The sequence below is a fragment of the Microtus pennsylvanicus genome, chromosome 2 (genome assembly GCF_037038515.1).
Source record: "Microtus pennsylvanicus isolate mMicPen1 chromosome 2, mMicPen1.hap1, whole genome shotgun sequence".
NCBI lineage: Eukaryota > Metazoa > Chordata > Mammalia > Rodentia > Cricetidae > Microtus > Microtus pennsylvanicus.
In genome coordinates, this window is record NC_134580.1 from 123,285,793 (window position 1) to 123,298,071 (window position 12,279).

At 40.5% G+C, this 12,279-nt stretch overlaps 1 protein-coding gene across 5 annotated transcripts in view; it reads right to left on the reverse strand.

The window, feature by feature from the left end:
* Ralgapa2 (Ral GTPase activating protein catalytic subunit alpha 2) overlaps window positions 1-12,279 on the reverse strand; it is a 257,852-nt gene that overhangs the window by 114,162 nt on the left and 131,411 nt on the right. For all 5 annotated transcript variants that reach the window (XR_012909718.1, XM_075962383.1, XM_075962381.1 and 2 more), the window contains 2 exons: window positions 4,095-4,223; window positions 365-493 (listed from right to left, as the gene is read on the reverse strand). Coding sequence is in view for 4 of the 5 variants with exons in the window: in XM_075962383.1 (XP_075818498.1) it covers window positions 365-493; window positions 4,095-4,223 (258 nt within the window). In the remaining variant the exon portion in view is untranslated. The remainder of the gene's footprint in view (window positions 1-364; window positions 494-4,094; window positions 4,224-12,279) is intronic.

The window sequence follows — 12,279 nt, forward strand, 5'->3', positions numbered from 1 at the left end:
GGCCACCAATGGGATTGAATATTTAGCTTGTTGAAATTATTTCTTATAAATTCATTTGCTACACTAATGCAGTATAACTAAGCTAACAGAATTATTACAAATGATGATTCATTACATAATTATGATCCCTAGGAATAATAAACAGAAATAAAAAAATAAACCACCAGAGGAACAGAGCTATCAGGTCTAACTGCAGCAGCTGTGAATGTGGCCATTCACAGTTCATACAGCTCACTTCTGAAAACAACTGCTGAAGCTTTCAGAAGACACAGCAACTGTCAGGGGAAAGGAGATCAGTGCAGAGGATGGAAGAGAGTGACGGAACTCCAGCCGTAGACGCTAAACTCAAGATTCGGTTATGTACCTTGACATCTTCCGTTCCTGTGCCGACCTCACTCCCTTCTGACACTGACTGCAGCAGAGGGATCTTCCGGTAGGTATTTGGGAAGCAGACGAGGGAGCCGAGGAGAGTGAGAGCTTCTGCCCGGGGTGCCTGCACACAAGGAGGGAAGCACCAAGTTCCTTCACATAGGCTGGGAGCTTGAAGAACATGTTTTACTTTGTTCTGGTTTTGAGAAGGAATCTTTATTTTTCCTTCTAGACATGAAGTGCTAAACTATTTATGGCTATTTTCCTGGTGGATGTTTAGGCACAAGAAGTTTGTCTAAATGAAAAGGCAAATTTCCAGGAAATGGAAAACATCTCTCCATTTGATGTAAACAGGTGATATGAAAACCAATCTACAAACCCATTTAGAATCAGAAAGGCAAACGGCTCTGTCACGGCTGTTTAAAATCATTTCAGTGTTTGTGATCTAGAAAGAGCAGGATAAATGAGAACGACTTAACATTATTTTTCAAGTAAAAAGCAAGGCCATCCATATGGAGGGGAGTTGGAGGTAGTCATCCAAAGAGAGACGGAGAAGAGTGCTGCCAGCTGGGAATGCAGCCATGACATCATGGAGAAAGGCACTAGGCATGCTTTGTTTAAACATGAAGTTCAGAGTGACTGTGGTGAACTGTTAAGGTTTGCTAAAGGCAGGCATGGTGAGTAGTTTGGCTAATGACCTCCATGGTCCACACCTAGTGGTCACCTCCAGTCTCAATCTCATCTGACCTCAGGCATCTGATATGGCTCACAGCTCCCTTGCAGTATGAGCCCTTTTATCACAGGGCTTCTGGGACACTTTCCAAAGAGACTAACAGTCTCGCTTGCTGGAACTGCCCATTTCTTGCCACCTAACTTTGGAGTGTTAGCTAAAGTTCTTGTCCTTTTCAATTCACAGATTCATACTCAGCCAAAGAGCCATCTAGAACTGGGGCTCCCTGCTGTGAACCGCTATACAGTACTCCATAGTACGTGCACATCATGGTTTTTGTTCTGTTGCTAATGGATATTCGAATAGGTTCTAGCCTTGGCTGTTAAATATCGCTGCTGTGTGGAAGCATCCACGGATTTCTTTCTTTCAGGTGATGTGTTCCTGTGCACGTACTTCTCTCTCTCTCTAGTTGCCTGGGCAAGCAGGATAACCTCACATTTCTGATTAACTGTGATACCTAAAAAAATCTGGCTGGGCGGGCGTGTTCCCTCCAAGCACCTCTCAGCAGGTGCACAGCTTTAAACCTGACGTTTATACAAAAAAGCAAGTCGAAGAGTCATTCTCTCCTTCATACAACCATTTATATTCATAGTCTCTCCATTTAAAACACCATTTGGGAAAGCTTCATCTCTGAGGTATGACAGATAAAATTATATTTAAGACAGTGGTTCTCAAGCTGTATGTAGTGACCCTTTGGGGGGTTTGCATACTAGATATTTACATTACAATTCACAACAGTAGCAAAATTACAGTTATGAAGTAGCAATGGAATAATTTTATGGTTAGGAAGGTTGGGAATGACTGATTTAAGAGGTATAACATGTATGTCTGTGTATATAGTTAAAAGCACACACATAAAATGAAAGCTACAATTAAGCTTAATTAACCCACCTATCATCTCAGATAGCTGTCCTTTCTCATGGAGGAACACTCTCTTGATAAACTTCAAGTTTACAGTATTTTTAACTATGATTATCATTTTGTACAGGAGGTTTCAAAAAATGTACTGAAACTTTCTACACTGACCCACATCGCCCTATTTACTCCCCAGCCCTTAGCAAACACCAGACAACTCCTTGTTTCTGTTCATTTGACTTTTAAGAGCTCACATGTCACAGAGATGATGCAGGACCATGTCTGGCTTATTTCCCAGGCGAAGTGGCCTCTGGAACCTCTCATGTTGTCAAAGAGACAAGGTGTCTCTGTTTTTCAGGATGAAGAATATTCTACTATAAGTGTCACATTTGTTCACCCACACATGGACACACTTTAAGCTGTTACTCTTACTTGCTAACTGGGAATAATGTTGCAGTGAGCATGAGAAGCAGCTCACCTTTCCAAATGCAGATTCTTCTTCCTTTGGCCATATATCTCAGTAGAATTATCAAGTCACTTAATGGTTTTATTAATCTGTGAAATATTTCTTTATGGTATTTGAATATATGTCACTATGACTGGTATAATAAAAAAGCTAAGTGCCCAGTAGCTAGGCAGGATTTTCAGGGCAGTGAGAATGCTGGGAAGAAGAAGGGTGGAGTCTGAGGATCAAGAGCCAGATGGAAAGTACATAGATGATGTAAACGAGCCTCGGTGCAGCACATAGACGTACAGAAATGAGTTAAGTTATAAGAGCTAGCGAAAAATAAGCCTAAGCTATCGGCTGAGCTTTCTTAATTAATGAGGAGTCTCTGTTGTTTGGGAGTTGGTGGTCCCAATGAAAAACTCCACTTACATTAATCTTTTAAGGTCATTCAAATTTCAACAAGGGCTATATCATTTACATTCCCTCCAAGAGTATACAAGGATTCCCATTGCTCCATATCTTCAACAACACTATTTTCCTTTGTGATGACAACTCTTAACAATGGAATTTATTGTCTTGTGGTTTTATTTTGCATTTCTGATTCAACATAAAGGTGATGATTTTTTTTTAAATGCCCATTGACCAATGTACGTTTGGAAGGTTACTTTAAATAGCTCACCTAGGCATAAGATCCATGTCAACAGAGAACTCACCATGTGTTGTGCTATTGTATAAAGGGCTGTAGCATGTTCTAAAGAAGAACTAGCAAGCAATAAAATTCTAACAAAGTACGATTCTCCTGTCTGTGTCGTGTAATTTTTTTCAGTGCCAACTTGAAGGGTTAACCCTTAACAAGAAGGTTCTTTGGAGATGATTTCTTCCAATCAAGAAATAACAAAGTGAGAAAAGTTGTCACATCTTTAAAGAAATTCTACATTTTTTCTTCCTCCTTTTTTCCTTTTCTCATTATTCCTTTTTGTTCTTATCTCTCCCTTTCTCTTTACCTAATTTTCCCTTATAACAAGACATTAGAGCATAAAAATATGATCACAAATTATCAATTTTACAAGTCCTAATCACCCCTCAATGAAAGTCAAAGATTAGCCATATATCAGACAAAATTTAGCATCCCGACTACTCATACTGACTTCGGGTAAATCCCTGGCAAATACAAAATACCATCATCTTTACGGAGTTCAAGGGGTGGTGACTCGCTAGATTAATAGTTTGTACATATAGCACAAGTGGGAAAGACACTTTAAATCTAAGTGAAAGAGCACTTCTGTTTCTTTCCATGAGACTCACAGTAACCAAACTAAATTTAACAAAACAACAACACATTACTTTGGACATACACGTCAAATTCTCTCTTTACTGCATTTATTTCTATAATGACATATAGTGGCAAATACTAATGAGGGTCTGTAAGACAGGCCCTGCTTTCGTGTAACCGTGCTGACATTAGTGGGGATATGATTTCTCACACTTTGGCCTTTTGATGAAACGCCTTTCCAGTACCAGTATGTCATCTTATCCTACATTTTCACAGATCAGCTGCCAGGGTATCTACTCTGAGAGCCCAGTTTCACATTGCACTAATGAGTCAACACCTGTTAGAGTGGAGAAATCTGAGCCTTGTTAGCAATTGTGAAGTCTCCCAGGAGCTGGGATGCTGAACATTGTCATACTCACCGCCAACATGTCTGTACTGAGGACCCTGGCAGCAGCAGTGATAAAGTCCCCGACCAGCATTGAGAAACCAGGCAAACCCAGGGAGAAAAAGCGGGGTGAACAGTTTCTTATGATAGTGTTTAAGACATCCTGAAAAGGAAAATAAGGAAATACAACTGTAATTTTAAGAACAAAACCCCAAAGTGGTTTCTTTGTGTACATGCATGACCACCATACGAGAGCAGAGAAAGGTGATAGGTTTTTAAGTGAAAGAGTGCAGGGCGCATAACTTCAATGGTTCCTGTACACATATCTTGTTAAGGAAACTGGAGACAACAAACTGTGAGATGACTTATCCAAAACCCATCCTGTGGCACTGAGGCTCGCTAAACATCTGTCCTGTATCTCACCTGACAATGGGTTCCTTGGAACAAGCTATAGGACTGCTCAGATGGACATATAAATAAACCCCACAAACACCCATAAAATAAAAACTGGGCTCTGTCTTTAGCTTCAATCCCCAGAGGCTAAAGCACACTATTAGAGAATCTAAGACTTCCATTCCTTTGCCTATAAGATTCTCTAATAGTGTAATGGGAGTGTGGGCACTGTTAAGGTAATGCTCTTACATTCACGAGGCACCGGGGTCAGGGAGTTGCCACAGATCTGATGTGCGCAGGAGGTACAAACACAAAGCCAACAGCAGCCGTTTGCCAGAGTTCGGCATCAGGAGCATCTACCCGCCAGCTCTCCATCCTGCGCCTATAATGGACTCCTGTGGAGGGCTGGCTGGCCCCCAACCCCCAGTCCCTCACTCCTGCCTGTGCGGGATCAGATCCACCACAGGGCAGTGTTCACACCATCATGGCCAGGCCCCCTCTAAAGCCATCTGTGTGAGTGTGTGCATGTATAAGTGGGATTAGAATGAAAACTACAATCTTCTTATACACAGATTCTAGGCTGGCACATAAATCAAACCCATCACATTGAAGTACTTTAGTTATTTGACTTGCCATCAGGCAACCAACAGTTACTGTCTATATATAAGTAAATAGCAAAACATAAGACCCTTAGCTGTCAGTGTGGCTATCTGAATAAGCCCTTCAAAATAGTCCTGTCTTAACTAATAAATCAGAGCAAAGCATAGCAACATGCTAATTTCCAAAGTTATGTTAGGCCCTTCAACAGATTTATCTCACTTCATAACTTGTCTTCTTAAACACAACTTGCATGTGCTCACAAAATATTTTCCCAAGACATTTTTCTTATAGTAGATTAATTTAATTTATATAAATAATACTATTTCTGTGCTTCAAATGACCTTAGAATACTTAGTATATTAGTGTTTGCATATGATAAGCAATTTAGCTTAAAACTTAAAAGTTTGGCATTTCAGTGGATTTTTCTTATACAAAAGTGAACATGATTTACAGATAAAATAATCTTTTTATCTGTAGGTAGGTAGGTAGGTAGATAGATAGATAGATAGATAGATAGATAGATAGATAGATAGATAGATAGAAACAGATATAAAAGGAAGGAATGGAAGAAAAACTAGAACCAAGGTTTTTTCCCAGTTAATATTTAAGCCTGCTTTAATCATGTCCTGCGATACACTTTAGGGTTCCTATCAGCCAAGACAAACATTCTCTGGACTGAGCAGATGGATGTTGCAGGTTAGAAAGTGTGTGGTAGACTCAGGCTCCAGGAGTGGAACAAAAGATCTACCTTTTTCATAATTAAGCCTCTGATTAATGCCCTGGGCTCCTCACCACACACCTGTAATTACTCACAGAGGTATGCATTGTGCTGGGGCCTTGTCTCAGAATATCAGGCATCAAGCTATCCAGCAGCAGATGGAAGCACATTTCTGTTGACATATGCTGCAATGAAAGGATTCGTGCAAACCTGGCTAGCAAGGTAGCAGAATGCCATGCATCTGAAGATTAATAATGCAAACAGTCATGATGTTAGCTTTGTTATGTTTGCGTTAATTCCATCTGTTGAGATGAGGAGCTAAAACCTTGAAGCCTATGGGCTTTTTAAATCTTTAGCACACACTAAACTAAAATGAGCCATTTTCACCACTGGAATTTAGAATTTTGGTTTAAAGACAGTTTTCTGGAATAGGTTTTTGGGAATTGGGAACTGAATCCTTTAGCAAGCTGAAACCATAATTTGTAAAACTTGCTTCGTTGTTTCATATGCATAAAGACCTAGGGGGAAAATATATTCAGAAGAAACTACAAAATCGTCACTGGTGCTAAAGATGGCAGATACACATGTAGCTGAGATAAAGTCACAGGGCTCATCCAGTCCCTGGACCTGGGCCAGTGACTTCAACTGAAGCTGCTTCTATGGGCAAAGAGATGGGAAAGAGAGGGACAATAACAGATGGCAAGCCTACCCTACTTGCCACCCACATAAGTCAGAGCCTGTAGGGAAAGTGTGCCTCTGCTGTAGTTACCAAAGACAACACTGGGGCAGGGTTAATGTGGGGGTTAAAGAGGGGGGCATATGACCAGTCAGCCAAATTACCACCACATGCTGGCTTACTTTGCTTATCTACACTGAAATGGAGCAGTCCAAAGGGTCTATCTTTGAGATAACACTTTAAAATTAGGAATAGCCACATGGTACTCAGGAGAGCATCTGCCATCCATGTTCTCAACCAAGGGCCATCCACGATGAGCTCCATTCATTTCTAACTCATAGAAAAACCATTCTTTCACTCCACTCCTCTACCTCGAGGTATTAAGATCAATCTTGGGAAATACAAAACAAAATTCTCCACATTCTGCTTGTTTACTCTCAGCTGACATGGCTTTTATTATATAAACAAGACAGAATGGCAGTTACTATATACCCATCACTCAAGGGGCAGCCCTCATGCCTCCCTCTAAAGCATGGTTTGCCTAGAAGATGTTTTCAAAGTGACCTTTCTGAAACTTAAAATTATACTGTAAAACGATTACCCTTTGTCAGAAACAGAATATACTCCTTAAAACCAATATAATATTAACAAGCAAATGGTGCTGAATTTCTTGCTACAAACATCACTAGATGCCAGAAGCTCTTAGTTTGAGACAGGCACAGTTCTCTAAAAACACTGGTTTGCAATGCTACAGGGCCCATGACAGTGGTCAAGCCGTCGCCGTCCCCTCCTGGCCTGAGAATGTCATAAGGATAGACTGTACTGGGGCAAGGGGCTGCTTTTCTTACTGTGTGACCCCTTCTCTCGAAGCTACCTCCACTATAACTGCTGCTGGGAAATTTTCCTGTGTTCAGACTCTCCCCACGAAGAACCCTAGAAGTGGAGCCATCAGGCCTGAGTGAGTCACAGACTGTGGGCCACCCAGGAACAGCAGTGGGCAGTGGGGTGGGGATATGGAGAGGTGCTTTGTGCAGGCAGGCAAAGGCCACACAGAAGTAAACAGGATTGCTCGCAGTGTTTTCAATAAGAGAGCATTTTTACCTCACAGAACTTACTTCATAGGTTCGGCTGGTATAATTTACTGAATGAATGTTTATGACCTATAGAGGAAGGGTATCTCAAAACATTTCAGAGATAACACAGACAAGTCTCTTTGATCATGTTACCCCAGAAATTAAAAAACTCCAGCAATCAGTCCCCTAAAATAAGTTCTTTAACAAGAAATTAGAGATCATGTATATAACTTGGGGGTAAAAAAAAAAAAAAACAGAAGCAAAATTGGGAACAAGATCTTTACGTTCTTTAAGCTTTTTCTTTTGAGGAATTCTATAACCTGCCTCAAACAAGCGAGTCTGGTCGTAAGAATCGGTTTCTTCTGTACATTCTAAACAGACGAAACGAGAAATTAAACTCGACAACGGGCTGAGTGGCAAATGGAGTCTGGAACAGGACTCAGGTTTATTCTTTACGCTGATGAGGGCAGAGCAGACAAACTGTTTCTGCTGGAAAGAAACCACCTTGTGACCTGTTGCCACACGGTAAGCAGGACACACACTGGCATTTTCTGTTTTAGTGAAAGGTCCATGTGCGAGCTCCATGCTCAGTGCTTTCAAAAGCTAGACTGTAAGATGATAATTGTGGCTTTGCAGCTTATCACAGGGTTCAGGCTTATGAGAAAGCAACTGGTGAGAACATCTGTCTCTTATCACTGATCTTGCAAAAAATCAGGTAATTCAAATAGAGGCGTGTTGTTTCCTCTCCTCCAAAGCGCAGTTCTATAAACACAAACTACATTCAGCCCCTCAAATGAATCGCTTTAATTGAACGCTATGTACACAGTAACTGGAAAAACTATACGTGATAAGGAAAACATATGGTGACGGCAGCACAAATTGGCTTACTCATTCTGCACAGGGCTGCTTCTTTAGTTCTCTTATAATTGACCTTTAGAATGATAAATGTGTAAAATAATTTTGTTTATTACAGCTCTAAACCTTCCAACAATTACACAAAATGAAAATTTAAAAGGAAGGATTCCTTCTGGAAGCATTTCCATTGTTTACATAATTGCACAGCTATAATTTAGTGCTTGTGTTGTTATGGAAAATAAAAAAAGGGGCCATTACTGGCCATTTCAATTCAAAATATTGCACAGTAGTGTCAAAGATGGGGACAAATGTTCACTTTACCACAGTTTAAAATGAATTAACCCTGTATATCTAACATGTCCGCACGACATTCTTTGAAACACAAACGTGCACAAGTTCCCATCCCTCCTGCGCTGCCGATGTTGCGGCTGTGCTTTCACACCAATCACATGGATATTTTTCACTTAATATTTGCTCATGACCTAGCAGATGATGCCTGTAATACAATAGCCAGCCATCTGTCTCCCTGCCTCTCCTTGGAGGACTTGTGCTCGCTTCTCCAGAGCAAACAGATCCGGTTCTCCCACCTAAAGTCACTCAGGCCCTCTGTGAGCCTAAGCAGTCATCAAGAAATAAGATCTGTGTGTGCAAAAATCACCTAACTCTTCACCTGACTTTTCCCTTTAAGAAATGCTACATACACAGTAAAATGATTTCATTCCTACTTTTCGGGGCACCTATCTTTTTTCTAGTATAGGTCACAGGAACCTTTTATTTGGCAACATGGGAACTGTTAGGATTTGTGTGTCCCAGAAACCTGGTTAATTAAAAAGACACAACTCATCCCACACTTGGAAATGATAATGAAATACTTTTCACATTAAATGTGGATATAATTTAAATTAACAACAGCCACACCTATGACTCTTTAGTACCTTCAGGACACATTTGCAAATATCAACTATCGTTGGCTTTAGCTATCCTAATAGATCAGGAACCTTCAAATTCTAGACCTGGCCCTCTCTTCCCTGCTCCTTCAGCTCTGAGTACACAAACTTTTAGAGACCATAAGCTGCTATCTGGACTCTGGTGACAAAAATAAAACTTAGGTCATTATGCACTCCCTGGCATTATGCCCCACCAAGGCATAGCAAAACATGGCACCGTATGAAACCATAGGTTACTCTCTAGATCTGAGCCGAATGATAGGTGGTATATGCCGCATGTTCTCTGTATTAATGGCCATGTGGGATGCAATTTATTTGGAGAAAAGCAGCAGATTTTCAAAATGTGACTTCTACGTTACTAAAGGACAGGATGGAATAACTGGGCTCAGTAGCTAAGACTCAACACTCCTTAAGCCCTGTACCCCGAGAACTGCTGTGACACAGAGTTCCCAGGACAGTGGCATGCACAGCAGAGGGGAAGTGGGCTATGTGAAAAACTCTTCTGAAGGCAGAGAACTTTTGCCAGTCACACAGTAATGAGTGGGCAGGGGTCACAAGGCAGCCTGCAAGTCCAGAGGAAGCATCTCAAAGTCTGTTTATACCTGCTTTACAACTAACCCCTCATCTGACAAGGAATGCTCTGCTGGCCTTCCGAAAGCAAGTTGGGCAGGTGTGAAACACTGTATATAATTTTACTTTACACCAGTGTTTGAAAGTCACAGGTCCTGTCTTGACTGTTACTTCTTTTTGCTATTTGTAACAACTTTATTAAATACTTCATATGTAATAAAATCCAACCTGTGTGTACAAAATAGCTTTTAGTATAGTCCCAGAATTGAGCAAACATCACCACTATCTAACTTGAGAACATTTCATCCCTCCCAAATGAAACCCAATGTCCATTAGCAGCCACTCCCTGCTTCCCCTCTATCCAAGTACCTGGCAACCACTAATCTGCCGTCTGTCTATGTGGATTTGTTAGCTCTGGGCATTTCAGAATATATCTGGCTTCTGCTACTCAACATGTTTTCAAGGTTTATCCTGTTTTACTTTTCATTTGAGACGATGTCCATGTTGCTCAGGCTGACCTCAAATTTACTATGGGGTTGAAGATGGCCTTAAACTCCTGATATTCCTTGGCCTCTATCTCAGAATTGCTGGGATTATAAGCATAGCATAGGCTAACATGTCTGGCATGGATGTTTAAAAATTAAATAATATTCTACTGTGTTGATAGCCTTCATTTTCTCTTTTATTTTTGAGTCTGGATCACATGTAACTAAGGTTCCAGTAATCCTCCTGCCTCAGCCTTCTGAAGGCTAGAATTTCAAGTATGAGCCCCACACCTGCCATGCTTATTATTTTATTAATTGGTGGGCATGTGAGTTGTTTCTACCTTGGTACTTGTTCAACAGTGGTGCTATAAGGATGTGTGGAATCACCTAGCAATGAAACAGATTCCTCCTCTCTCCTTTCGAAGAACAGTTAGAATAGGAAGAATGACTGCTGCTCCCTTTCAAGCCAGTGATGCAGAAATTCCTTCATGATCATGTGGATCTACAGGTCAGCGCCCTGTGTGCTCTGCAGGTGCACTGTTACAATAGCAGCTTCCCAAAAGGCATGTTACTTCGATTTTTTGCTCATTTCTATGAATGGAAATTATTGAGGAGAAAGCTTTTTTGGCTTGAAAGGAAGATATAACTCAAGAGTTTCCAGGAAAGGCAAGGCTTTGTTTCAGGTAAATCAGTGGCTAACCTGGTTAGAAACTGCTGAAGAAGAAGAATCCGAGAAAGAAGCGGCCTAAAGAAGCAGCTAAAGCCTTAACCTGTGCAAACATACTGTTGCTATGATGTGTGACAATCCCACTGTAACCTTTCTCACGGTACTTCAAGCAGAACCACATCAGTAAGGTGTCCTTCTGCATGAGGCTTTTGTAGTGTGGTGTCTTAATCATTGTCTACCATCAAATACTTTAAGAGTATCCTCAATGTCTTGATAAAATATTAGCAGCATGCAATAACTACATTCTAAGTTCTCAAGCAGAGGCAGTCTACTGCAAGGACCTTCTTTGATGCCAGTTACCATAGGCTGTTTTAAGGTAAAAAGCTGAACAGCAACACTAAATACTGTAGAGATGCACTTTCTCAGTAATACTTGAGTTGTTGCAATATTTTATTATCCATTTGGTTGTTATAGAAAAATTAACAATAATTGATGGTTGTTGCCATAACAGTATATTGCCTGTATTTCTACCGCTAGAAATGAACTTTATGTGCTAGATTTTATATTCTTGAGCCTGGGCAAGTACACAAACCTTTTAAAAAGAAACATGGTTTACCTGCACAAAACTGATCAGTTCTGAGAGATCTTTAATGCCCTTGAAGTGGTTTTTGTAGGTGTGAAATAAATGGGGAGAATTTGAATTGTTTCTTCTTTTTATAGTATTGAAATTAAGTCTACTTAATTTATCAAATCATGTTCATGCTCTGATTTTTTATACTTATATCTATCAGCAAACATTGATAGACTAAAAAAAAAGATGTGTGGAATCTCTGAGGCCAGCTCTTTAAGGAGCTAGCTCTCAGTGGAAGCGCTGCTTCTGTGAGCTCTGTGCTAACATTTTGAGGGCTGTTTCCTTCCCACAGCAGCTCTTCCACTTTACATTCTCACCTGGAATGTTCAAGGATTCTTCTAGTCTTGTCAATTTTTTTTTTACCTTTTAAGGAAATTACCTTAACAGCCATCTTAGTGAATATGAAGTGGTACCTTGTAGTTTTGATTTACATTTCTCTGTGACTGATTGTATTCAACATCATTTCCCGTGCTTGTGGGTCATGTTGATGTCTCCTTTGGAGAAATTTTAGTCTATTTAAGCCCTTCATTCTTTTATACTTGGGCCACTGATTTGCCGTTAAATTGCAGTGTTTCTTCAGACACTCTGGCCAGGAGACCTCTTT